Here is a 27,976-nt window from a genome sequence, read left to right on the forward strand (position 1 = left end):
AACTCACATCCATCAGTCACTGGAGATGTAGTACTACCAGAAAACTCAGCCTGGCAAGTAGAAGAGAATAAAAAGTAATATTAAAGACAGCCCACAGGAAATGCTGCAACATCATTTGGAATCAGAGTGCTTCAGACTATTATTAAAAATTGAAAATATTTCAGATTGGGTCTTTTTAATGTGTCAGTGGAATATCATTAAGTTTCTATAAAAAGATAGACTTAAAAACACTTTGAAAGCATCTAATAATTAATATCAAATGTTTTGATAGGTGTACTTATACCTACTATTCAATAAACATTCAGAAAAATCAATTTACAGCTTTTCAATTGTCACAGTGTAAACCATAAGTGCAAGATGAAGTTAATAGCTCCCAGGTGAGGAGTTCACCCACAAAGATGGAATAAAGCAGAGTCTTTGTCAAACTCTTCTCATATTGAACTTGCTTGTTTACTGGGACATGTGCTCACTGGAAGGCATTGTATGGTCTACAGAAAACTCATCTTCTGTTCCCTCTTAAGCTACAGAGGGAATTGGAAAAAAATGGACTTGTCGCTTCCAACTATTTGGCATAAGACCCTTCATTTTCCATGCACCATTTAATAAAGTCACTTGTAGAGTTTTCAAGTACTCTTAGATTAACTCTTCTAATTAAGCCAAATATTTGCCTGTGTGATGTCTTTCGCCAAGCTGCATATGATCCTTTCTCACTTTTTCATAGAATGGCCTGGGTTGAAAAGGCCCTTAAAGATCGTCTAGTTCCAACCCACCTGCTCTGGGTAGGGTTACCAACGTGAGCAGGCTGCCCAGAGCTGCATCCAGCCTGGCCTTCAATGCCTCCAGGGATGGGACATCCACAACTTCTCTGGGCAACCAGTTCCAATGCCTCACCACCTTCTGAGTGAAAACTTTTCTCCTAGTATCTAATCTAAATCTCCCCTGTCTCAGTTTAAAACCATTCCCCTCATCCTGTCACTATCAACACACATAAACAGGCGTTCCCCCTCCTGTTTATATGCTACCTTCAAGTACTGGAAGGCCACAATGAGGTCTCCCCGGAGCCTTCTCTTCTCTAAGCTAAACAAGCTCAGTTCCCTCAACCTTTCTGCGTAGGAGAGGTGCTCCAGCCCTCTGATCATCTTAGTGGCCCTCCTCTGGACCCACTCCAAGAGCTCCACAGCCTTCTTGTGCTGGGGGCCCCAAGCCTGCACGCAGTGTACCAGGTGGGGTCTCACAAGAGCAGAGCAGAGAGGGACAATCACCTCCCTCTCCCTGCTGGCCACCCCTTTTTTGATGCAGCCCAGGACAGAGTTGGCCTTCTGGGCTTCAAGCTTGCACTGCTGGCTCATGTCCAGGTTCTCGTCCATCAGGACCCCCAGGTCCTTCTCTGCAGGGCTGCTCTCAAGTTCCTTGCAGCTGGCCTTGTTGAACCTCATTAGGTTCTCATGGGCCCACTTCTCCAGCCTGTCCAGGTCCCTCTGGATGGCATCCCTTCCCTCTATTGTACCGACTGCACCGCTCAGCTTGGTGTCAGCTGCAAACTTGCTGAGGATGCACTTGATTCCTATAATCCTATAATCTACGTCATTGATAAAGGTGTTGAAGAGCACAGATCCCAAGACCGACCCCTGAGGGACACCACTTGTGACTGGCCTCCACCCAGACATAGAGCCATTGACCACAACCCTTTGGCTGCGACCAGCCAATCAATTCTTTATCCACCTAACAGTGCATCCCTCAAATCCATACCTCTCCAATTTGGAGAGAAGAATGTGGTGAGCGACCAATTCAAAAACTTTGCTCAAGTTCAGGTAGACAAATTGGTGGATTTTTGAATAAGTTTAATACATCTCACATATGTATACTACAGGTTAGTAAAGTGTGTGCTGCTATTTTGGAATAATTTGTTTTTAATGAACTATTTCAAGTCTCACTCGTTGGTTCACTAGCTTCAACAACATGCTGCGTGGGGGACACCAATGCAAAATGCTGACTGAAATCACCACCCCGCTTGTCTCAGTTCACCATTAACCACGTCCCCCTGCCTCGGCACCTCCCCATCTCACACATCCCTCCAGCCTTTCTCCCACCCCACCTCCTCCTCTTGCAAACCTCCGGATTGCATTTCTAGCTTATCAGTTTCTTTCACCTCAGTTCACCTTCTGATGGATTTTTAGGTTAAGAAATCGCTGCTTTAGAGCGCACTTTCGCTTTTTTTGAGCTAAAAAAAAATGTTGCATTTCTACAAAACAGTAATACAATCCTCATACTTAGGAAGACCTTGATGTTAATTCTTCAGATAGCACTGCATTCATGACGATTGTAGGTTGCCATTTATCTGCTTGAAGGTGCTCGGGCTCTGAGAACACTGACTCAGCCAACTTTATGTGCCACGCTAACACCTTCCCCGTGGGGCACCATTTTTGATTTTGTACAACGTAACGCCTGCTCTTGAGGAACAGCGGCACAGAACCGCGCTGATGACTCATAACGCCCCACACGGAAAAACCCCAAGGATGCAACACCGGGGAGCCCCCAGCAGCCGAGCCTGCAACACAAAAAAACAAGGGGCAGGGGCCGAGGGCGCTGTGAGGGAGCAGGGCGTTCACCCAGGGCACCATAAACGCGAGGACCCCGACCCGCGACCTACGGGAGCCTGCCTGCGTTATGGCAGAGCACCCCTCACGGCCCCGCTTATATAGTGCGGAGCGCGGCGGTGACGTCACCCCCCAGCCAATAGCCGCTTCTGTTTACCTCCGCCCCCTCTCCGCGCCGTAGCGGCCCGGGAGGGGGCGGAGCCAGCGGCCGGGCCCCGCCCCCTCCCCAGCCCCGTCCCCAGCCCCGTCCCCGTCCGCGCCGGAAGCGGCGCAGCGGCGGGCGCGGGCCGGAAGCGGCCGTTGCCGAGGATGAGCCAGCGGGACACCCTGGTGCACCTCTTCGCCGGCGGGTGCGGGGCGCGGGGGGACCTCGGGGCCCGGGCGAGGGCTGAGGGGGGGTAACGGAGCCCGTGAGGCGGCGGGGAGCGGGGGCAGCGCCCCCAGGCCCGCCCGGTGCGGTGCGGGGGCCGGCACCCCGCGGTTGGGGTGCCCCGAGGGGAGGCCGCACGCTGAGGGCCCGGCTGCGGGTGCGCGGCCTGCTCGGGGGCACGGAGCGGGGAGGGGGGCGCGGTGCAGCTTCCGCCCCCGTCTGCAGCGGGCGGGGTGACCGGGAGCGGCCCCGCGCCTGCTGTGAGCGGAGCCCGGCCAAGCTGGCAGCGTGCTCTGGCCGTGCTGGGCAGGGGGGGAGCTGTGCGGGGTCACCGCCAGGCGCCTCTGCTGCCGTGGGGGGCTGCGGATCGATCTGCTGGAGCCCTCGTCAGTCCTCGGGGGGACCTGAAAAGGAAGGAAGCTCTGCTTCCCTTCGGGCTGCAGGGGAGGTTGCATGCAGCCAGCACCGATGTCTTAATCTGCTGACCCTTGCTGTAACGTCTACGTTAAGTCTTTAATTCCCGTTTTCATTACTGAAGCTCTAAGTGATGACATTGCTGTTTTAGCGACGTAGGTGGGGCCATTCTAGGATTTTTTGGTAGCTGCCTAGCTTGCTTCGTGACAATTCAACATCAGCTGTCAAACTGCAGTACTTCTGGGCTATTACCGGTTCATGTGGAAGTTGACATTGTATTTCTAATAATCTCTCCTCCCTCTTTTTCTATATCTTTCTGTATCCGTATCCCCACCCAACAGGTTTGGTTGACCATTTTAGCAGTACTGGGCAGGGGTACAGGAGTGGAAGAAAATTGCTCACCAATTTCTACCTGATTTGATTTCTTAAAAGTAATTTTACTCTGTTAGGTTTTTTTTTTTGAGAATCTCACCTTTCTCTGCCTCGTAACTGCATGTCGGTTGTAAATGTGGCTGGTATCGTGTAACAGAAATACTAGTCCTGTGTTAAAAATAACTAATTCAGTACTTATTTTGGAATGGTGGGCATATGACGTCTAGCACCATCAATGAGTTGAAATGGTGCTTCTTTATTTCTTTAGAAAAGGAAGCTCTTCTAAGTGATTTTGCTGGACTGGTTCATGCATCAGCCAATACATCAACAAAGTACTATTTTCACATGCAGTCCCCACCCAATGCACATCTTAGACTTTCTTGACTTTAAATAGATTCTCTGAAGGTGTACGTGTAAGCATAACAGCAGTCCCATTCAGAAGCAGAAAATACATAGCATGGGAAGAACATCACTCTTGTTGGAAATAAGGTGGAAAAATAAGAATTCCATGTTAATAAAAGAAAAAGTGTTACAGCCTTTTACTAACATGTTCCAAAAAAGGCAGTTGTAACTGCTACAATTTGTAAGCAATTAGTTCCATGCACTAACTTTAGGACATGTCTTAGGACATTTAAACATAGTTTTCTAGGCTGTTTGCAAAACCACCATCGTGCACTCCTTCTAACTGTACAGTGATTGCAGGGAGCCTTCCAGAACGGATCAGCAGTGGACCTGGAGTTCAGTTTCATGCTGTGACACATTTGCAGCCACTTACTTAGCTCATATTTTATCCCAATGAACTTATTTGTCAGGATCTCTTTCCACAAACTGTGTAGCTCCATCTACTAATCGTATCTCATCCTTGTGGGGCCATAGCTGGGATGCCTGTAATGTTGGATCCTGACACAAAATCATATTTCATGGGAAGCTCAACTTTCCGCTGAGGTACTCGGTTGCATTGCTCCGAACTCACCCTTTTCAGGAGTCAAGCTGTTGATTGTATTTATGTTGTCTGTTTTTCCATTTGGTAGTCAGATAACCACTGTTGTCACTGTAGACAACGCGTTGGCCGTGTAAACTCAGGTGCTTTTATTGCAGAATCCCTGTAGTGGTTAAAATAGTCAAAATTCAAATAATCCACTTAAGATAGTTAGAATTCTTTAGAAAGATAGATACTGTACATGTGAAAGACTCCTGGATTTTTCTTTATTTCAGTTAGGAAGATGTTAGTTAATAACTTAGAGTGTAGGATGGTGATTGGTGGCGTTTTTTTGCCTTTCTAACTGCCTGTCAGAAAATAGGGACTTGACCTGTAATTGAGTTACCAAGCACCTGGACTCCCTCCTTCCTTAAAATACATTCCTGGCATAACCCTGAATGTCTTTGAGAACTAGTTCTTCCTGTTATGAGGCATAGGAGGAGGTTAGTGCCTTTCTGCCTCAACTTTAGGTTAATTTTGTGTTTAGGTACTCTACTGCAGGGGGGGAAAAAAAAGGCAATTCTTTCTTGAAGCATTGAGTAGCTTGGCTTTTGCTCCGTGATATGACCAAATTGCATGAAAATAGCTATATCTGAAGAATTGTGAAGCTAATGTTTCTCATATTTCCTTCTAGTTGAGTGATGTTTTCAGCTGTCAAGCTGTTTTACTTGATACAAATGTCATGTTGTAAGTATTTATTTGTCCTAGGTCCTAATTGAAGCTATGCTCTCGGCGTTAGTGTTTGTTTTGGATAATGGAAAGCAGCGATGCTTGTTCCCCTCATGTTATTTTTTCCAATTTTCACTTGTATGTTTTTGTATGTCAGCACATCAGGGGGATTTAATTTTTACATTGTTAATTAGAAACAGGTTTGATTAATATTTCTTAGTTTAAGGAAGTTAAATTAAAATTGTTATTTTTTAAAACTTCAGCAAAAAGTATAATCTGTGAACAAGGGCGCTGTGGGCTGCTGGTACTCCTAGCCACTGTATTAATGAGAAAGATACGTAATGTACAAGTGTAGCAGTATAATAATCGGAAACCCCTGGAACTTCCAGATTAGTGAGATGCATTCTTGCTGGTTCTGAAAGTTTCATTTCCCAAAGGCCTTAAATTCCTTCTCAACAGAGGGATACTGTAGGTTTGATATTCAGACCTGCAACTTACCTGTCGATGTGCCCGCCCGTTACTCTCATGCTGTAAGACGGGTCTGTGAAATTGCTGGCAGTGTGGGGACCTGAATTTGTGGTAGGTGGTAAAGAGATCAGAAAGTGTTCTGCTTGCAAGTGGCTCGGTGTTTTCCTGATGGCTTTTTGAGATCAGGTTTCTCACTGTTTATCTTGTCAGTCAGTATTTGCAGGGAACTCTTTCATAGAGGAAAGAGAAGCAGCAGGTAAAGTACATGAATGAATGTAGACCCAAGATAACGGGGTTGAGGGTTATCTCCGAGTCTTTGAGGCCGCAGTGCCAGTGAAAGGTGAATCTAAGGTAAGTGCTATGCAGCCTCACCCTGGGCTTGTGTAAAATAAGCAATTACCTAAAGGCAGAGAAGCTGGTGGTTCTTAAACAGCGCTAGTTACAATTATAGGTCAGCTGTACCAGCGCTACTGGGAATATTAATCCTCTTGGGAGTATTTGCAGACAGTCCAGTGGCTGTAATGCTGAGACCCTCATCCACACCAGAGCTGTCCCTGCTTTCACTGCAGGGGTGTCCACATGTAGCAGCAGACTGCAGCCCACAATTCTGCACGAGGGCAGCGACTCCTAAGCAGGTACTCCCAGCCTGAAACACCAAAAGGTTTTCTTGTCCAGCTGTCCCTGGAAATAAATCCCTTGATTTGAATGCTGGGCAGGATTAGCTTATGGAGCATATGCGTATTTCTTTCCTTGCATATCGTCACAGTAAGAGAGGTTGATCTGGGACAAGGGGTTGACTTGTTCTGGGGATCTGTGCTGAAGTTCTAGCAGAGTGTAAAGCCAAAATATGTCCAAATACATTAATCAGGTGAGGTGATGGTCTTCTAAATATACACTTGGAATCAAATGCGCTTTTTTTTTTTTTTTTTTTCCATGGGTGCTCTCTGGATTAGGCTTGTGTTGCAGTCTTCCGAAATTCTTCTGTCCAAGAAATAGCAAGTAGAGACAACTGTTCTTGGTTTTGCTGTAAATCTGTTTTGAGTTTGTTTGGTAGCTATGTGTCTACCTGTTTTGCTGAGTGCATCGGCTCTTGTGCTGTCTTGTGCGGTTCAAGCTGAATATTTAATTTTCTGACTTGTCTGGGTTAGTAATGGTCTTTTAGTCTTCTTTTTTTCCCCATGTGTTTTTTTGTTGTTTTGTTTTTTTTTTTTTTTTTGTTGTTGTTTGCTTGTTTTTTTGTGGATTTACTTTAAGTTAATTAGTACCTACAGGGAGATTATCATGCCCTTATACAATCAGGTGTTTCTGATAAAAGTCAGCTTTCTTATAAGCATTTGGCAAAGCTCACAAAGGCTTGTAGTAAACACTGATTAGAGACAAATGTCAAGTTTGGGATAGGTAAGATAACTAGGGTCTTTCATGACATTCATTAGAAATCAGTTTTTACAAAATGAATTTTTTTTTCCAGTTTGGAAGCTTTGGGATTAAGGGCTGGGTCTGTGTCCTGGCTTACACGTTAGCAAAGTGCCTTGCCTTGCTTCAGGAGTTAGCACTGTGCCCTGTGTTGCAGCACGGTGCAGAACTTCAGGTGACTCTCACTTGCCGACTGGCCACCTTTGGGCAGGGACGCCTCACGCTCTGCCCTTTCCACTTGCAGTTTGTGCTCCGTCAGCAGGAGAGTAGTTGCTTACCCACTTTCTCTGGTGAAACTCAGCTAATCTTGAAGAAAAAAAGTTACATATTTGTAACTGTTTTTACAAGTCACAGTTAGTAGGGCCCAGCACTGGAGATGCTGAAGCTCTGGTATTGTTAGGTAACAGATTTCTGGAGTAGTTTACAAAATCCCACGTGTGGTAATCAGAAGAGAAATAAATGTCACTATTTTCTAATTTTTGGGAAATGTTTTTCTGAACTGTGCTACTCCCTAAATTGTGTTAAACTACAAATAACAAAAAAAAAAAAAAAAAGCCTGAACCAACCAAGCAAAAAACCTAGATTTGATCCTGGGAGGAGGGCAGCAGGAGCGATAGTGATGATCTGCTGGCAATTTATAGAGCACTCCTAAGCTGGAGCTGGAGGCTGCCTGTGCCTGGCATGCCAGGATGAGGAGCACAAAGAAATGGCTGTGTCTTTCACAGTACTTCCATTAGTATGTCAAATAAGCAAGGCTTGAAACATATTTTTAAGTAAAATACTGCTGGTGGCAGAACACCTGGCATGTTCCTCAACAGTTGCTTATTTTTACGGGTCACATAGTTACTGAGTTGTCTCTCTTTGTTTATCTGCAGGCTGCTCACTGAGGTTTCTCATGAACAGATTATTTTGCCATGCCTTGCAGTATTTACCTTAAAATTCAAGTCAGCTATGTAAGTCGGTGTGGTTCCTGGATTATCCTTGCACTTAGTGGATCAGTTCTAACTTGGATCTTGGTACTACTAAGCAAGGCTGGTTCCTCGGTGTTGCGGGGGGGGGGAGGGGGGGGTTCTTCTACTTCGTAGACTTCAGGTGCCGTCTCTGTTGCATGAGGGTTTTTGAGGGCTGGGGAAGTGAGGTATCACATTTTGCCAGGAGTGGAGATTCGGGACTTTGCAAAGACATGTGAATGATATGGATCCGCGCAGTTCTTCACAGAACTTCTCCGCTTTCTTCATTTGGAAGTTGCCATTTGAGATGTTGAAAATGGGGAGGGAAGAGAATTATAATCCAGCCTAGCACTACTGACAAGTTCATCTGAGACATTTTATCTTGTTTAAAGAAAGAAAGCCAACCCCTCGGTAAGAAGCAGTGCCCAGAGTGCTGATCACTGGAAATCATGATGTGAACGGCAGCAAGCGGGGCAGGCAGCGAGTGCCCAGCTCTCCCAAGAAAGCAGGTGGTCAGCTGCTCCTCTTCCCTGGGGTAAATGGCTCCTTGTCACGGAGCAATGCTTCAGAAGGCCTGCTTGAGAAGAGCAAGCATGGAGTAGCTGCATGTCTGCCCTCTTCCCTACCAGTCTCATAATCCATTGCTGGGGGCCTGCTCGTAACACAGCTGCAGGGAGCACCTGACAAGAGCTGCTGCAGTCAGCCAGCCTTCGGGGTGGCTTGGGTGTGCTGCAGGGGAGCGTGCAGCTTGCAAGCTCAGTGTTAATCTTCAACTTCGGAAAAATTTTCCAGTGCGGAGTAGCTGGAGCCAGAGGCATTAAAGGCTCCAAATTCCAGGCCCCGTTGCTGAATGGGGGCCGAGTTTTCTCCTGCTCGTTTCTTTCCCCTTCCGTAGTATTTATCATCACACAAATATAAACCCTACCACGTGCTTTCGCTTGAAAACAAGTCCTCATGTAACCTGCCTGAAATCAAATGCGGAAAGATCTTAGTGGCAGCAGGCTCCGGGGGATCAGAAGCAGAGGGGTTGCAAGAAAGGAAACAAACCCTGAAGCCGGCTGCCTGTGTTGCCTGCACACTCACATTGCCAGGCAGCACTGGCTGCTGTGGAATCGCAGGAAGACCAATGACTTGCTCAGTCTTGAAGACACACTTGAGACTATAAAAGCTCTGTCAGGCTGTACCGAGGGCTGGCCTGCCAGTGGCTCTCACATGGTATTGCATGTCATCAACCCAAACGTGTCAGGGGTTTCTACTGCTTGCAACACTGGCTAAAATATTTTGCTCCCCTAGTCTGTGTATTCCTACAACTCCTGTTTTAAAAATTTATTTGTAGCTGAATATTAGGAGAGCAGGCAAGCAAAATGCTTGTTCAGTGATGCTTTAAAGATACTACTCTGAAAGCTGTGTCGGTCTGTTACTGGACAGCATGCCAGGACCTGACTTCCATCTACCCGTGAGACTGCACTTCTTCAGACTCACAAACTTAATTTCTTTCCTCAGACCTTGAAAGAGGGCAAACTTCGGTGTAATGTTGGAGTTAGGGGTGGGACGAGATGCCTTCCTGTTCTAGAAGTAGGCTCTCTCTAGGTTGCTAATTCAAACAGACCATTAAGAGAACATCATCAAACATAATTCTTAGCAGTTGCTTGGTACTATCAGTTCAATTCATACAAACATCAGCCTTTTAGGATGTGACACTGTACTAACAACTGCCATTTCTGCTGTTGTTTGCAGCAGAAAAGAGCTGTACTTGACAGACTCTGAAAGCTCCTTTTCCATGAAAGCCTGCAGGAGTTCTTGAGTCCCAGCTATTCCTGCTAATTTGTACTGAACTCTCCTTTGCATTTAGGAAGACGTTGTTTAAAAAATACTGATGAACAAATCTTGCAGCATTTAAAAGTTTGTTTCAACAAGCTAGCTGATAGTTATCTTATTCTCAGTGCTTGTCAGGGTCATACACCAGCTCTTACTCCTTCAGAGGAGTGAATACTGAGCCCTTTGAGTTCAGTGCAAAGTATATTTCTGTGGTTGTTAGTGGATTTCAGACTGAGTTGTAACAAATGAACACCCTAATATAAATCTGTTGTTTAAAAAACAAAACAGAAAACCAATGAGTGCATACCATGTCTAGGTCGTAATTTTAAGAAGTGTATTTGGCAAAGTCAAGAGAACATGGGAAAAGGTTCAAGGGTAGCATTTATTTTCATAACAGTGAAGTCCAAGATTTTGGGGTTATCTTTGGAATCAAAATTTGTGGATTTGATATTTTTCCCTCAGAGGCTGATGTGGTCGTAGTTAAACAGGAGTGTGGGTAATTATTAATTAGCCTGTGAACAAACACCAGAGAAGCCCTCTGAAGAAAGCTGCTAAAAGGCAGCGTGTCCCTGGCTGTGCTCTCCTTGAGCAGACTGGGAATAACGCCGCTGGTAGCGTAAGGCACGCACAGCTTCCTGTGGCCTTCTTACAGAAACAAGCGGCAGACTTCTGGCTTCCCAGATTCAGCCCTACAGGGAGCTGTTCTTGGAACCAAGTGTGCCTTGCTGTACGGGGCAGGACTTGGGAAGCACTCACAATCGTTGCTGTTGTGGTACCATGTCCAAAAATACGAAGGGAGTTTGTTAATTTCAGTGGTATAAAATTGCCACGTTACAGTTTTTAGCAGCTTCCCTGTGTGTGTGGTGCATAAATCTGTCCTACCCTTAAGGATTTTTGGCACCTCTGTTGTGGTCAGGAGCATGCTGAACATTCAAAAGAAGTTAAAATTTACCACAGGAAGTTAAACATTGGAGATGCTGAGCTAGTTTCCCGAAGTGATTTGAACAGCATGTGATGAAGACTGTGCACCTTCACTACTTCAGAAACTCTTTTTGTCTGTTCAAATTTTCACTACACATTAAGCGATTAACAAACTGACTGAAGTGTGCTTGCCTTCAAGGGCAAGTAACCACAGTTATCACGCACATTACAGTTATTTCTTCCCATTTTGCAATTCAGCTGTGTTCAGTATAACATTAATTATACATTATTGTATTCTCTTTTTTTTTTCAGTTTAGAATACGCTGATCCTCTTTCTCTTTGCAGATGTGGAGGTACAGTTGGTGCAATTCTGACATGTCCACTGGAAGTTGTGAAAACACGGTTGCAATCCTCCTCTGTGACTCTATACATCTCCGAAGTCCATCTCAACACGGTGAATGGTCCCAGTGTCAATAGAGTAACTAGAGTTTCTCCTGGACCTCTCCATTGTTTGAAGTGAGTGTGCATGGGTAGTAGGTTTCTGGTTGGGCTTTTGGGGAAGGATTCACACTCTTATGCCTATTATGATGTTACTATAAGATGACTGCACATTTTGCTGTTCAACTGTATCACATTCTGTTTTTCCAAATGTCTTTCATGTGTCAGTTTGCACCGTGAATTAGTCAGAACATACATCCCCTGTAGGACTCACGGACCCAAACTATATCCTAAAAACTCACTGGGAGCAATGTAATGCTTAAAATCAGAATAGTTCATTTGGAAGAGACCTACAAAATCATCAGGTCCAACTCCCTGACCACTTCAGGGCTAAACAAAAGTTAAAGCATATTATTGAGGGCGTTATCTAAGTGCCTTGTCAACACTGACAGGTATGGGGCACCCCCTGCTAGGAAGCCGTCTGCAGTGTTTGACCACTCTCATGACAAAGGCGTTTTTCCTAATGTCTGCAGAACAGAGGCAAGATTCCCTTCACTCTGGGCGACTCCATCTTGCCAGTGACGGGATAGGTGGCTTCAGCATTTGGGTATAGGAGGAAAATTTCCTTCCAGGAAAGATGTGCTCCTGCTTTTTGCATTAGGCAGACTCAGACAAGTGTAAGAAGCTACTGTTATCTGTAATGAATCAGTGAGAAGTAGTTTGTAGGCAACCCCTTCTGGCAGTTGCAGTGAAGGATTTAAGGGTTTATCAGGTTAGAGCACAGCATTTATTTAAATGGAGCTTGTACCTAAATAGCATGTTGGACAGAAGGTTTTTCTTAGTCTGGAAGTCTTGATTGAGAGTTTTTTGTTTGTTCATTTGTTTTTTTTTTGCAGGTAAGTGTCTGATGGGTGAACATGTTGGGAACAAGTATGTGAGTGGGTAGGGCTCAGGTTGTGACAAGGAAGGAGAGCTCCATCTGAAACACTGGCTTTTGCCTTACTAACTTTCTCATGGTGGAAGCTGAGCAATTCAGCTTCTTTCCTGAATGTTCTGGATTTTCTGCCTTCTACTTAGAAATGAGTCCAAATAAATTGCAGGAGGATCAGATGTTTTTCATATGCTCCTCTGATAGAAGCCCTAAAATGCCTAAAATAGGTTGTTTTTCTATCCGTCTTTGCAGGAAACAAATTCAGAGTGCGGTAGAGGTAGTTCATGATGAACTTCATTGCTAGGGCTGGCTTTTTTTTTTTTTTTTTTTTTTTTAAATTGCTACTACATGTTAATTCTTGATCCTTGGTATGAGAATATGTATCTGCTGTTCCTTTTGTTCTTTGCTTAGATGTGTTTTATTCCTTGTAAGTATCAAATTACTGAAATGCCAAGTAACTTCTGTAGGTTTCAAGTTCTTTGAATACAACAAATATGAAAAAAAATAAAAATCCCAGATGACATGGCAATGTGCTGTGTCTGTAGAAATATGTAGTTGTAGAACATAGTTATTTTAGGCCTCTGCTTTAAGATACTAGGGATTTCAGTGGATTTAGTGGGGAACTCAGTTTGGACCTCCGTCACTTATGCCTTTATCGATATTTGATGTTTTCTGATTTGTAGGTTAGGGTTTGGTTGTATTTTCTCACACCAAATTCAGTGCAGTGTTCCAAGGCTCTCATGAGTGAGCTTAAAGTACTCATCAAAAAGCGAGTTGAATTAGGCAAATGCTGTCAGAATTCCAGTTAGCTAACTGTTGTGGAGTCACTTCTGCATCCTTAGTGTCAACAGAGGTGACTTAAAAGGCATCTGTGCCAGGAAACAAACTGAGAAGAGCTAGTGCAGGTGACTGCATTCTCTGGCAACAGAAGCAAATTCCATTATTCCTAAATATCTGTTGGGCATATCATGTTGCTGATGCCTGTTATATCTAACCTCGACTGAGTTTAAACCAGAGGTCTTAATAATGGAAATCTGACCGACCTTGCAATGTGGATTGCCCCACATAACACTGGCAGGTCAGTTGAGGCCGTATGGAACATTTGTACTGCTCTCCCAGCTGTGGGTTTGCCGTTCTCTGATTTCATTAAACAGTGCAGGCTCTGAGATCTGATCTTTAATGCAAAAAGGTTGTGTCTTATTTTCAGAGTAGAATTTAACTCGTGCAGCTGGTATCTGGGAATGCAGAAGAGCATCGATAACTACAACCATTATAGTCCTTTCTGCCTGCTGTTAGGGGAAATTCTGCTGTGACTTCTCTTGGATTCTTAGTTACTCCAGCAAGTCTTGGGACACTGTAGATCTAGAGGAAACAAAAAAGAGACTTCACTCATAAATTTCTCTGAGACACTGAGGTTCCTGCTGCTTTGTATGCATTCATATTTGTGCATACATGCATGTATTTGCAACACTTCATATTGTTGTGTAAGGTAATGTTCAATTAGTAGTGCGTTATGTGGGCACAGATCACGTGTTAATTGGGTACAGCTTTGCTATCATCTGATGCTGCAACCATGCTCAGCTTTATGGAATATGCTAAGATTATCTCAAAGAGTTCATTCCAAAAGCATTAGAATTGCTTTTAGGATAACACACTTGTCTAATTAATGAGGATTTCCAAAGTGCTTTTGAATACTCTAATTATTGCTGTGAAGCAACTTTACTCACTCAGTGGATTCATATTAATTGTTGTGGCTATGAAGCTACGGCATTGCTGGACACATGATATGCTGATTTTCCTAAACAGTCATGGTGACTATTTCACACTGATGCAACAGTTCACAAACACTGCTTTATTTTTGATTACTGAGAACAAACTTTGTAAACTTTTGTTTTGATTTGACAGCAAAACTGTGGTAAAATAGACAATCTCAGCTGCTGGAAATCAGAATAGATTTGGAATCTCTTTCAGTGCTATGGATGACTTTCATCTGTTTGTTCTGATAGTAAATTGCAAGCAAAATGGCCATTTATACAATGGTAGTTTGCTTTATTGAGCAATTGACTTGTCATTAACCTGCACGTCTCTTTGAAGAAGAAATATTTGTGTGTATTGGCCCGTGTTTCCAAATAAATAAGCACTGAGTTTTATGTTGCAACGTCCAGTGAAGCAGTTAATTCCTAACTTAAAAGCTGTGCCTAACTGAATTGCTAGAGTAGTTTGCAGTGATAGGGACGCAGGTAGTCCTTGTTTCTCCTCCTTCAGTCTCCCATATCTTGCTGTACTTCTTAAAATATTGTGTCTGATTAGCATCTAGTTTGTTGGACAGATTGGTTTCACTGAAACTGGATATTAATGGGTATCCTCGTAAAGTACCAAGATAACTTGTTGCATAATGGTCTTCAACCTGGTCTCATTGTTTTAAAAAAACGTAGTTTTGTGCAAAAGATATTCCAAACACTGACATATGAGTAACACCTTGCCTGATGTCTCAGTTGACTAGTTACCCCTCTGTTTCTCTGTAAGTCCCACAAAGGTGGGAGGTCATATCTTACCTACAGAGGTGGGGATTGTCTTTTCAGGAATGAGTTAAAGAAAACCCATTTGATGCATGGCCAGCGGAAGTGCTTGGCCAGGAGCACACAGGCAGCGGTTCAGAACTGATAAGCGGTCACTGATGGATGGATGGAGGAGGGAATACCTCCTAGCCTTAAGGGAGGGCCACTTGTCACATTGGGGGTGGGTCTGTTTCCTTATATTTCAGCAGAGTCAAAATAACCACTGTAACTTATAGAAAGAGTAAAGCTAAGAATGGTTTCTAGTGGAACACTTTGTAGAGTATCTTATATACCCTGATTACCACCAATTTTTCTCCTAATCACTAGAAAAAAGATCTCAAAGACATTGGGCACTTCTGGCATAGAAGGAGCTACATTGTGGTGCTGCAACTGACACGGATGCCTGTAGGTTTGTGAAGCAGTGCCCAGTGTAAGGGGAAACTCTCTGGGGGAATAGGGAGGGCAGAGCAAGAGGTAGGGGGCTGTAGAAGGCTCCCTGACACTGAAACAGTTCACATACCACTAGAGGTCACGTGTAGTGTAGTTTGAATCTTGCAGTGCAAAGGTAAATCTTTCAAAATCATGTGAATGACACAGCACGTTTTGAAATGTGCCGATTTAAATCATATGATTTATAGGGACAGCGGAGGCAGCACTTCTCATCCCAATGGCTGCTTTACATTGAACTTTTGACGTGTACCTTACTGTACTGAGTCTTGTCGAATCAAACCAGGGTAGCACATGCAAAACCATGTTGAGGTTGCTGTCTTTTTGAGAAGAGTGGGTGATAGCTTGCAAAAGATGTGCTTGGCTGGGCATCAGAGTGAACGTCTCCTTAAACTGCCCTTAGGAGGCACCCAACTGTTCCTGTAGCTGAATCTTTATAAATTTTCCTGTTTTCCCTTTCACTCCCTGCCCCTCTCATCCAAAGAAAGTTCCCAAATTAGGAGCTAAAGGGTGATTAATATAGAGCAGAAACTAATATTTCTCTCTAAAGCAATTTAGAAGAGCTTACGGGAACATGAAATTTCAGTGTTTAGTATTTTCTCTCTAATTTAAGGACACTTTAACTGCTTAACAATAGGTAGCATCATATGTGCTTGATCTTTGGGGAGAGTCTGTATAGATGTCATAAGCCATTACTTCTGTCTTTATTTCCTGGATTTTTATGGTATGTCAAGCAGCCATTGAATTTATATTATGCCAGTTCTGGGAAATGATCCATCTTTTGTGGTGAACATTGCATTGTCAAGGTTATTAATGGATGTGTACACAAAGATTAGAGCTTAAAATGATTTTGTAATGGTTGTTAGTGCGTTCCTTAATTTTGATGTGAATATTAAAGTATGTCACTTTTGTTTTCTAGGATGATCTTGCAAAAAGAAGGTCCTCGTTCTCTGTTTAGAGGGCTGGGTCCTAATTTGGTAGGCGTTGCTCCTTCCAGGTAAATACAAACAGACATTCAGTAAGCGAAATAATTTCAGTGAAATTTTGGTTGCTGTATATTTTTCAAGGGATTTAGGGTTAATTTCAAGTGTGTTATTGCATCTGTAGTGTAAACAGTAAATATCTAGTAAATAGAAAAAATTGTTTCAGGGTTAGTTTGTCTGAAACAATGAGTCACTCATGCTGCACAGCTCTAGTCCCACATCTCTGCACCAGCTTACCTGAGCATTTACTAACGCCTCTTTCTGAATGTTATTTGTTATTGAGCTTCTTCCAGTTAAGAAGGAGAATATTTCAGGAGTTGCACATGTAAGCAGAAGTTTGTGCCTTATGCACAGGTAGATTTAGCCTTCAGTTAATCCATCATCTTCAGGAAGCAGTTGTGTGACCAGCTTCAAAACACCGTGTCTTTCTCCCCTCCTGAATTCTGTTGAAGCACAGACCACTGGCCTAATGCAGTGGGAAGTCTGTTTTGAAAAAGAGCAAGAATGAGTTGGGTGAGACACAGCTGTCACAGATGAGGCTGATCCAGCAGTGGGCTGGACTCCAAAAAGTAGTGGGGCAGTGGCAGAGAGTGCAGCAAACCAGATTGTAAATCTGGTCCGACTGGCAGTGGTGTTGTGGCTGTCAGTTGTTCTGCCCCAGCCTAAATGCTCTAGCTGCTGCTGTTAGCAGAGTGAGGTTTATTCAGACCTCAGTTACGCCAGTTTGAATTGATTCTTGCGTACAAGTGTTAGCTGAAGTTCATTCCAAAAATAGAATAGCTAAGGAAGAGTATGAAGGCCAAGATGTGTAAAACTACTTGGTCCTAATGAGGCTAGCTATCTTTTGGCCTATTTTTGTTCCTTTCTCTTCTGTTTTTAAGGGAAATGTCTTTTTGCAGCAGGAATATATATTCACAATGGTTTTATTCCTCCACTGACTTAGTGCACTGCTTCCCTTTACCTCTTGGTCTGAACAGAAGATTATTCCTTTTTCCTGCACGCCCAGTTGGGGAATATTTTAATGATAGTGGTTCAAGGGTCTTGGATGCTTCTGGAAAATATTATTCAAATACGTTTTCTATTCAGCATTGCTCTGTCTTATGCTAGAATCTGACAGATAAGATGTTGCTATGTAGGTTCCCTGTATGAAGAGAAAAGCATGATTCAGCAGTTGGAATACTTTTATTTTAGCAGGTTTTTTTGAAGTATTAGGAATCCTTGAGGTATTTTCTGATCATTAACTTAGAATTGATATGTGGAGAAGCTGAAATAATTCTAGTAGCTGTGTTCTTGATCTCAGCATATAATATTTCATCATTCTGAATATAATCCCCTCAAAAAGGAAATGAGTGTAAGGAAAATCTAGGGTCATGTTCTCTTAATCTGCTGTTGGCAAATTAGCATTTGAAGACTTTGCCACATGCAATGCTACTTGTATTTCAAAACCAGGAACCACCAACAAAAAACATAGGTCATAGGTAAGGAATTATTTTCACATTTTCTAAGCCAGATAGTTCCCAAACTGAAGAACGCAATTCTGCTCGGTAGTCCAGTCTGGTTCTAAATGTTCATTATGGATGCTTTCTCTCATTCCAACTGTTGCCATTGCTAGGAAGTTTTCTCTTCCTGTCCCTTTAATCTCTTCAGTTATGTTCTGTGTTCTCCTTCTATAATAAAGCAATGCATGATTGCAGTTTATATCTTTAGTACCTGCAACTTTATTCACCCTGCACTAAAAGCATGCAAATGCACACCATGTGTGGACCGCAGGCTTGCTCTGCCAGCTCTCACTTTATCCTTCTGCACAAAAAAAAATAAATTTTACATGTAATTTATCAACCCATAAAGGCCCATTGATCTCTGCATCATCATTCAGGGAAAGTAAGCTCTTGGAACTTAGCACTTTTTTTTTCATAAACATTCATAAAACTTTTCTTTTTACTTTGTCAAGAGTCTTAAAAGATGCATTGCAACCATCATTCTTAACTCGTGATCATTCTTAGCACCACTGAATTCCGTTTTGTGATTACCCTCAATGAAAAAATCCTCAATTGCAAAACAAACAAACAAACAAACAAACAAACAAACCACCACCAACAACAACCCATCAATCAGACTCTTCAGTAAATTGCTTTTCAGTAAATCTTGTTTAGTTTCCTTTCCCATCTTCCCTCACATAAAATAGTTAGCTTGCTTTTTTCAGTGTTCATACTAAAAATGTCTACTTGCTGTAATGCCTTATAAATAAGCACATCTCCCTTGCCCTCTGGCAGACTGTTTTCATCCTGTACTTCATTTCAATTTGGTACTAGCTAAGTGGACTTAACAGCAGGTCTTTGTTTAAATAAGCTGTAGAGAAGCATGTTTCATAACACATCCAGTATACTTAACTGGGTTGAGATTCCATTTTAGAAATTACAGCCATTGAGCAAACACTTTATCATTTTTTATAATAAAGAAAAACATGTTTGTACTGCTAATGAGGTTAATGGTCTGTTCATGAAAGCTTGGATTTTTTTCCTTTTGTAGGGAGGTGTCTAAGTTGTTGAAAAACAACAGTTGCAAATTCAAAATGTATTTTCTGTGTACTTAAAATCAATGTAATGGCTCTAATGAATGAAAACAAGTATCTTCATCATATTACATTGACATGCTAACTTTTTTGCCTAGCTTTGTCTTGATAGCAGGTTTCAAACTTGAAAGTAGTACAAGTTTAGAAATATTTTCTATGTAGTGTATTCGGGGGTGGGGGGGGGGGGGAACATACAAAGTGCCCGATCAAAATACAGAACTATAGAAAGCAAGTGTGGTTCCCATCTTCAGAGTTGCTGAAGCTTTTAAAATATAAATGTAATTATAAATATGTAATGTTTCTTTTAAATAAACAAGTCCTATATATTTTCTATTTCTTCTCAAATCATAATGTTGAAAGGAGCTTACGCCTTTAGAACGAAGTCTGTTAAAGAAATACCAAACAATGTAACTCCAGTTCTCACTTCAACAGTGTTTCGCTTTCTGGGCTAAGCTTCCTAGTGTCACAGAAACTGTTGCTGTACTTCTATTTATAATTAGGTATTCTTCCCCTCCCTGAGTGTTAACTGGAGCTGTTGTGTAAGAAATAACATTGTAAAGTGTGCTCATTTTCTTCATTCCTAAAACAGTCCCAATGCTTTGCAGGAATTATAACGTTGAGTGTTTTTTTTACTTAAGAAATAAGGCTTGAGAGAAGATGAGCTTGAGTTAGCGAAGTTAGTGGCACTGCTAGTAAGGGCACCAACGCATAAAACATAGCATAACTCAGATCTTGTTCTAATTTTAGAGCGATATATTTTGCTGCTTACTCAAACTGCAAGGAAAAGTTGAACAATATTTTCAATCCAGATTCTACCCAGGTACACATGATTTCAGCTGGTGTGGCAGGTAAGGATCTGTAGCTTTTTAGCTTCTTCATTCTAGATTCTACAGACAAGGGAGAGGTGGCATTAAATGTGGAAAAAATAAAACAAAGTGTTCAGTGGTTGAATGACTTCTTTCTGCAATGGTTACCTTTTCTGGCCTCTGGTTAAACAAGCCACCTGGAGACTGTGTGCATGAAACTTTGCACTTGATGTTAATTGAAGTCTTTAACCATGTGTGTGAATAGCATTTTCCAGGAAAACTTGCATGTCTGCTTCCTCAATTCTAAATTTGTGAAATGAAAAATGAGTGCTTTAAACACAGTAACTATCTGCTCTGCAAACTATAAACAACACAGTGTGCACTGAACTCTGGCTAAATAGTTTGGAATCTATTTTTTACCCTTACTTTTTCTGTTACAGCTTTGTATATCTGACTTGTTTTTGCCTTTCTGAGATATACTTGCACATATTTGTGTAACTGTGTAACAGCCCCCTCCTCCCCTCCAAATCCTTTGCTCAGACACTAGTCTACATGAAGTTTGCTCAACCACTCAAGTGGCATAGAAGAGCAGATTTCTAGCATATTCATATATTTTCAAGTCTGGAAATGAATTCCTACTTCAATCTGCAGTGTAACTTTGTTATACATGTATTTCAGCAATTGCCACTGTTTGTTGCTTGATTTGTGTGTTCTGTGCTTTGGGATTGTTAACAAGGGGGAGTTAAAGGCAACTGAGCTGGTTTCTGATAAAGGACTTGTCCTGGGAAAACCAAAATGAGCTGGCAACAATTTGTTGCCTGTCTTTTCTACGTAGAAACAAATATTTCAAAGTTTTTATTTTTTTTCAGTATAGGTCATAGATGTTTCACAGATGAATTCTGACATTATGATAGCCTCTTGAACCTTATAATTCATGTCAAATTTTGCAATCAATCTAAAATGGACTGTCGAAGGTGATGTCAGAAAGATGGGTAGGGTAACTTTTCTGTTGAATACTTGCTAATAATCTGCTACAAAGAAAATGTTAGATAGCATAGTAAATTTAAGGGACATTACCTTTTTAGTTAAATAACACACTAATGCTTATCTCTATCACATGAGAAATGTGATGGCTGTATTTAACCTTCTGACAGACATAAAGACATCTATTTTATCTTAAATGGGCAAATTAGGGTGCTCAAAACCACAGTGTTTTTATCACCTGCCAGTGTGTGTTCTGTTTGTAGGTGAGCAGCACGGGGAATGTGCTGGGAAAGGGTTTTCATGGAAAAGTTCATCCTAATCAGTTAATCTCCTCAGAAACCCTAATTATATAATTTTATTTTTTTTTTTGTCTTCAACTGTTTGTTAATAGGAGAAAACATAAAAATAAAATTCGGGGGGGAGGGGGAATGTATGGGCAAGAGGGGAAAAAAATTAAGTGTGTGGTCAATTGAAGACAAATTGTTTAACTTGTGCATTGCTGCAGAGAATTGAAGCTTCAGAGTGTTCCTTATTTTTCAAGTTACTGTCCTGATTCCATCGTAAAAATAAGTTTTATGTAGATATGATGTAGTGGCTTTTCCCAAGCACTTGCAGATGCAGACTGTAGCTTGTCCAGGAGTTCTGTATCTGCTTACTGACTTGCTTCCTTTTCAGAAGGTTGGTATTACGCATTTGCACTTACAACTTCTGGAGACTGGGGTAAATCTATTTTACCTTAACTGCTGTTTGCCTTTTTTGCATTTCTATACCAACTTTCATATTGAACGCTTCTGTGACTGTTACTTTTCTCACACTTCCCTAGTACTGCAGCTGTATTGCTGAACCATGTAGCTGATGAAACTGAGGGCAGAGCGTAGGTTCACACTACAGGTTGTGGATTTTTTTGTTTGCTTCTTTGTGACCAGCTTGGCACTGTATATTCCAGGCATTCTCTGGAAGACCTGTAGAAGAAGGTTCTTTGACAAACGATTTCTTGATATTCAGCACTGGCAGTGTACTGATATACATGGACTGTAGTTAACAGTGCTTTCCTGGGAACATGCTAACCATGTTTTTGCAATTCTAATATATTTCAGAAAATGCACTTAAAGCAGCCATTAAGTTTTACCCGCAAGGTTTGTATTGCTCTGTGATGCAAAACATCTCAAGGAAATGGCAAAAGAACAGGGGCAAGATCAAATGGGAATTTGTAATTGGTTGACTTAAACAGGTTAACGCAAGATCACCATAACGTGTTTTGGATATTAAGATTTCAAAATTGGCAAGGTGGATAAACTTGCAACAACTAGCAAAAATAATCAGTATTGGTTTTTTCTTTTGCAGCTGCCATGGGTTTCAGTAAGGAATTGAGTACCTGAGTGTTAAATAAGTGATATTTTTTTTTCTTTGGATAGACCTTTCTCTCACATAAAGGCTTCTGATACCTGATGAGCATGAGATGACGTTTGCATTTATGAAGTTTTTCGTGTAGGTTGCAAAATACAGTAATGCAAAAATGTAATTATAAAAAAAAAAAAAAAAAAAAAAAACAAAACAAAACCCTAAGTTATCCATGGCTTTATCTCATGCATATATGAAAGTACTTTAAATAGTGAACTTCAGACAACTTTAAATACTGTTTGCATGTATCATAGGTTAATACATAAGTATCCCAGGCTAGACTGATGCTATATTAAATAAGGATTTATTTATGCACACAGCTTTTTTGGGTGCAAGAAGCTGAGGTACAGTTTTTTAAGCCTTTTTGGTTTTTAGGCCTGATTCTTCCTTCTCAAGATAAATATACATTCTTAGCTTTATTAACACTTCTTTATTAAGTTTGTTTTATCCGAAGGAGGACAAATTACGCTACATATTAATAAACTGATGCCTTATGCAATTCGAAATTGTTTTCCTTTTTCTGTGTGCTAGCTTCCAGCATATAATTCACATTACCATAATTCCTAAAATACCTTTATATCCCATAAAGGAATACTCAGCAATCCTTTTTGCTCACCACCTGGTTTATCACACGATTCTTGCATGCTTGCACAGTGAAGAGATTCAAAGCATACTACAAGAATGAGTGTTTGCTTTTGTGAAGATGGTTTCTCTGTACATTGCAAACTTAGGCTAAATTCTCAGATTCACTGCAAACTCTGCCTTCTCATTGTACCTACTCAACCTCTCCTACCACAACAGAGAATAAAATCTTACGTAGGGAACTGAATGAGATGGTGACTTCCTGTTTGGCTTTCTGAATTGCCTTTTTAGTGATTTATAGCATTATTCAGGCAATGCAGATGCAAATTTGCTGCAGAACTACTTTGCCTAGTATACTATTGCTGCTGGTTTTGGAACTCTACTGTAAAACCAACCCAAGTGTAAGTTTTTTTAAAATTTGGGACCACTTTATTACCTATTAAGGTAATACACTTTTTGTAGCCTTTTAGTATACACACAGATAACTTGAATACCAAGTACAAGGCACATGTAATTCATGGATTATTGACATTAGAAAGCTTGATTTCATAAGGCATCCATTTTTTTCCGTCCTAAGATGACTTTACTTTTTTTTAAAGATATTTGGGAGGTAGTGGGAAAGGAGAAGGGCTCACTTGTAAATCTCATACATAGGTAAGTATTTGGAGATGTAAAATTGAACTGCTGCAAATGAGCAGAAATTTCAGTACTCAGTGCATTTTACACAACTATTTTAATACCTGTGGCCTGTTCTGATTATTTTTCTTGCGTTTTTTCCTAAACTTTTACCTGAAAAAAGTTAGATCTCACAATAACTAATTCACAAATCCTTCCAATGGGATTCGATTTGTACACATGTGTCTGATGAGGTCACTGCTTGTTGTTATGATACAGAAAAGCCTGTGTCTATTTTAGGCATTTACTGTACATTTCTCCCGTGAAAAGAGTGAGATCGTGTCATCTCATGCTCCCCATCCGCAGGTCACTTCCTGCAGAAATATGGACTAACTTAAACCTCGTGAGTACTGAACTGAGCGTCTCTTGCAGCCTCTAGTGTAAGAACCACACATTGGGTTTGTAATATCTATTAAATAAACAAAATAAGGGGAATTCACTTTCATTATCTTGAATTCACATTATGTGCATTGTGCAAAGACATCACGTCTCCTGAACTCTGTTAAGAGTTAACTTTGTGCAGTTCAGGGAAAGGTGGAAAATACCTTTCACTGATGGCTGCTACTTTTACTTAGCTCTGTTGGCTAATTCCAAGTCCCTTGCTGAGTTAAACAAGTTTTTTTTGTTTTCTTTTTTTTTGTGTGTCCCCAAGCTGCCTTTAAAATGTTGCAGCTGTTGTCACGTTATTTCAAATACCTCTTTTTTTCTTTTTCTTTTTTGTTTTTAATATGTATACAATCTCCTTTCTGTCTCTTTCTCTTTTCTCTTTTGGTTTGTTTTTATTTTACCACTTTGGATTTCCAATTCAGCATTCCATATTCACATGTGTCTATCAATTACATTGGCTTACAGATTAAAAAAAAAAAAAACACTTCTGAAATATGATGCATAATAGGAATACCTGGGATCTTACCTGTCATTAGCTCGTATAGCTCAAAAAGTAGATTGCGATATTTTCTGTCTGAAGTTTGGATATAATTTCATAGAACAAACTAAAATACAGACAATACAGGAATTTCTTGTATTGCCAGATTGATTTTAAAATTAATCTGGAATCTTAATCTTTTGAGAATACAACACGTTGATAAGCATTGTAAACCATTATAAAGTTTAGTTTTAAGACTTCAAAACAAAAAAAAAGAGGAATAAAAAAGAAATGATAGAGCTTAATAGTTGTTGAAAGCCCTGCACCTATGTTTTAACTAGTACTTTTGCTATAGACTTACTTTATTTAAAAACAAAAGCTTATCTTATCAAAGATCCCCAAATTATGGATATTTCTTGTTTTGGAGCCTCTTCCTTGAGGTCAGCATCACTCAACTCTTTGTTTTTCTTCTTGCACTGGCTATTTACTATATTACCTGTAAGAATTGAGCTGTAGTCATTTCATCTTGAAACCTGAATTATTGAAGGCTCTTTGATTTGAAAGCTTTGATACAAACTGTTGTGCTACGAAGGCTTATGGCAGCCCTGGGGGCAAGAATGCCTGTTGCTAAGTGTCTGAGCCTACTGTTAGGAGTGCTACGCTTAAATAATGCTTAGAGCAACCTAGGGAGAGGAAGTTTAGACAGAATAAGCCAACCTGTGCCAACCACTATTTGCTGGCAGTTTCCAATATACTCTCCTCAGAAGTATGTGGCTGCCGCTGCGGGCAAATGTTGCTTCTTGGATAACATTTGGACAGCAAAAGTTGCCTCTTGTTACCTCTGATTTCACCTCTGTTTCCTGTTACAGATTTAGCATCTTCAGAGACCAGTTCTACGACTTGGATAGGAAAGAGAAAGGGCCCAGCAGATAATGCTGCCAAGTACAGGCTAGCAGTAAGAACATTTCAGAGCATGTAACTCCAGATAAATAAGAAGCAAAAACATTTTGTTCTTGTTTGACTCATTAAACACTCTCTAAGAGCTAGGAGGCACTTTAGAACTGATCTTGGCTTTTTTGAGAGAAGCCTTTTCTGGAATACGTGTGTTTGTAGGGGAATTGAGTTACTTTTTTTGCCACCTTATTTCAAAGCCTTTCTTTCAGTCCTGTTAATTACTAGTGCCTTTCATGCGCTGTAGGTGTGGAAAGATTCTGATTTTAAGGTAAGAAAATTAAAGCTTTGCTAGTGCTAGTATAGAGGAATATAAAGTGTGCATTTAGTTCAATTTAGTTCAGTGGAATTCCTGTACCATAAAGCCTTAGATAGGTCAGAAGGGCTCAGACTAGTTGAATTGCAGAGCTTTTTTGCAGATGTTTAAAAAACATCCAGTGCCTTGTTAAGGCAGAGTAGGTCGCTGATGCTTTGAGTTTTTTACGTAATAATTTGACTGTGTGGAATGCAGGTATGAAAACATTTTAGGCTTGCTGGTATTTCACTCCATCGTATCAAGGGCTATTTATTTACCTAGACGTAGAAAAAAATAAGTAGCGTATCAAAAAGCAACCCCAAACCTTTATGACCAGTGAGTTCACAGGAAGTTTTTTAGTTAAGAGGTTTGAGACAGTTTAAAAATCTATTTAATCAAAAGATTAAACTGAAATCCCTTAAGTGTTCTTGCTGTTTTGGCACAGAAGTATAGCTAAATCCTAGTACCTGCTAAACCTCATAGTTTGTCTGGAGAACTGTAACTGAAAATCCTAATAACCTATTTAAGACTTGGGGGTGGGGAGGGCAGAACAAACCTTACAACAGTTAAGATCCCCTGGCATTTCTCAGAGTATTGCAGTCATTTGTGTGCAATGTAAACATAGATTATGATTAAACAGAAGTAACTGGTATGCAAGCAGTTCTGCTAAATATTTATATTTATGTAAGCTGTTAATGATCTCCATAAACAAGCTCATCAATAGCCTGTTCGTTGTATAAGTATCGTGCACCAGATATGCACTGAACGAGATAACTCCTCGTTGCTTTCCTGCAAGCCCCGTCCCTTCCCTCGCAGGAGGGCAGCATGTCTCTGTAGTGATATATCAGTGATGTGTGTCACTTAGAAAGCAAGTGTCTAAATTTATCATCTTTTGCCTGGCCATGTTCCAGCTCTTCCCTTTTCCTTTCCTCTCCTGCAGACATGTCACCTCATTAATGGTGCACGTGTGGTATTATGACTCGAGATGGTTTTTTATTTTGATTTTTTTTTTTCAGAGCTGCCTTTCACTCTGCTCTTTTTCTCTCCACGGTTGTGCAGAAGTAAGAATGATTCTTACTTCTTTTCTTTCTTTCTTCTTTTTTTTTTTTTTTTTTTTTTTTTAATTTGTTTCCTTCTTTCTCTTCCTTTTCTTTTTCTTCAGTGGACTGAAAATCAAAGCTTTAACCCATAGTCCTGATGCAAGCCTGAATAGTTGCTGTCTGTCTGGATAGTTAGAAGTCATACTATTTACTTTAACAATTTAAACACTCATACGCTTGTAAAAGTATTCCTGGGCCAACCAACAATCTCTGCTTTGAATACTAAATAAAATATTACCTGTTAAATTTAACTGCTCTTCCTAGTTCAGTATTAAAGGTCTCTTAACTGACAGTAACACACGCCTTTTAACTGCACCAAAAGTAGTATTTATTCAGTTTGCATGCTTGTAAACTCGGATTGTATTTCAGGTAGCAAATTAAATTGACACAATTGTTTAAGTTATATTAAATGCTGTAGCTGTATCTGCAACCTGTTCGTACTGAATTTTCCAAATTGATTGGCTGATACTAGTCTAGCTAGCTTTGTTTATCTGTGCTGTCAAAAAAACAAAAAGGGTTGGTATGATTATATAGACAGAAGTATACATAATTGGGCTTATTTTATATGTGGGGAAACCCTTGCTAAGAGTAAACTTAAAATCTTAATGTGAAATTAATTAAAATCTTAATGTGAAATTTAAAAAAGCTAGATGATTATTAGCTGTATGGGTTCATAAAATGTCAGTAAAAGGCTACAATGGGAACTTTGTAAAAATCAGTATAGTCCGAGTTTTTGCATCCTACCTTTCTGTGTGTGTTTCAAACTTAGCTGCAGTTGCCTTTATGATACTATCACATCTAACTTTTTCTTTTTTAAATATTAGGTTTTACTGCAATCACAACAACCAATCCCATTTGGCTAGTAAAGACACGATTACAGCTTGATGCAAGGTAAGAATCTACCGGTGACAACTGGAAATCTCACTGCTGTTAGATTTAAACTTTGCGTAAGAGTTCTGAACAGAAGTATTTGGATCGACTCTTTCAATATCCAAAACTTTGAATTAAGAAGTTGGTACTGATCTATCTGAAAGTTACACTTGTCGTTATAATAATTTTTCTTTATTAATCTCTCTGTTCTAAGGCATGCTTGAGACACTGTAGTACACTGGCCAACAAATTTGGAACGAATTACAGGGTTATCAGTCTTATATTCTACCAACATGTGCTTACATTTCCCTTCAGTAATGCAGTCTTTTTGTTGTTAGTTGTTGAGCTAAAAGTTCCTGAAATAAGAATTTTAAGTGTTTTAAATCAGGATTTAAATATTTTAGTGAAAGTTTAGTAAAATGATGAAACCCCAGTCTGCTCTTAGTTTTTCACGAATAGTGAGCCTACAAAAAGCAGAAGCCTGCTTTTATTGATCCAAACACAGGAATTTCCCTAATGTGCAACAGGCAACAGAAGTTGTCTGAAT

At 40.8% G+C, this 27,976-nt stretch overlaps 1 protein-coding gene across 1 annotated transcript in view; it reads left to right on the forward strand.

Moving 5' to 3' along the window:
- Window positions 1-2,847: 2,847 nt before the first annotated feature.
- SLC25A36 (solute carrier family 25 member 36) overlaps window positions 2,848-27,976 on the forward strand; it is a 33,392-nt gene continuing 8,263 nt past the window's right edge. Inside the window, exons 1-5 of the mRNA XM_084291895.1 lie at window positions 2,848-2,947; window positions 11,317-11,487; window positions 16,265-16,342; window positions 19,648-19,748; window positions 27,384-27,450. Of these exons, the coding sequence (XP_084148021.1) occupies window positions 2,907-2,947; window positions 11,317-11,487; window positions 16,265-16,342; window positions 19,648-19,748; window positions 27,384-27,450 (458 nt within the window). The 5' untranslated portion in view covers window positions 2,848-2,906. The remainder of the gene's footprint in view (window positions 2,948-11,316; window positions 11,488-16,264; window positions 16,343-19,647; window positions 19,749-27,383; window positions 27,451-27,976) is intronic.

This window comes from Netta rufina (assembly GCF_964035555.1).
Source record: "Netta rufina genome assembly, chromosome: 9".
NCBI lineage: Eukaryota > Metazoa > Chordata > Aves > Anseriformes > Anatidae > Netta > Netta rufina.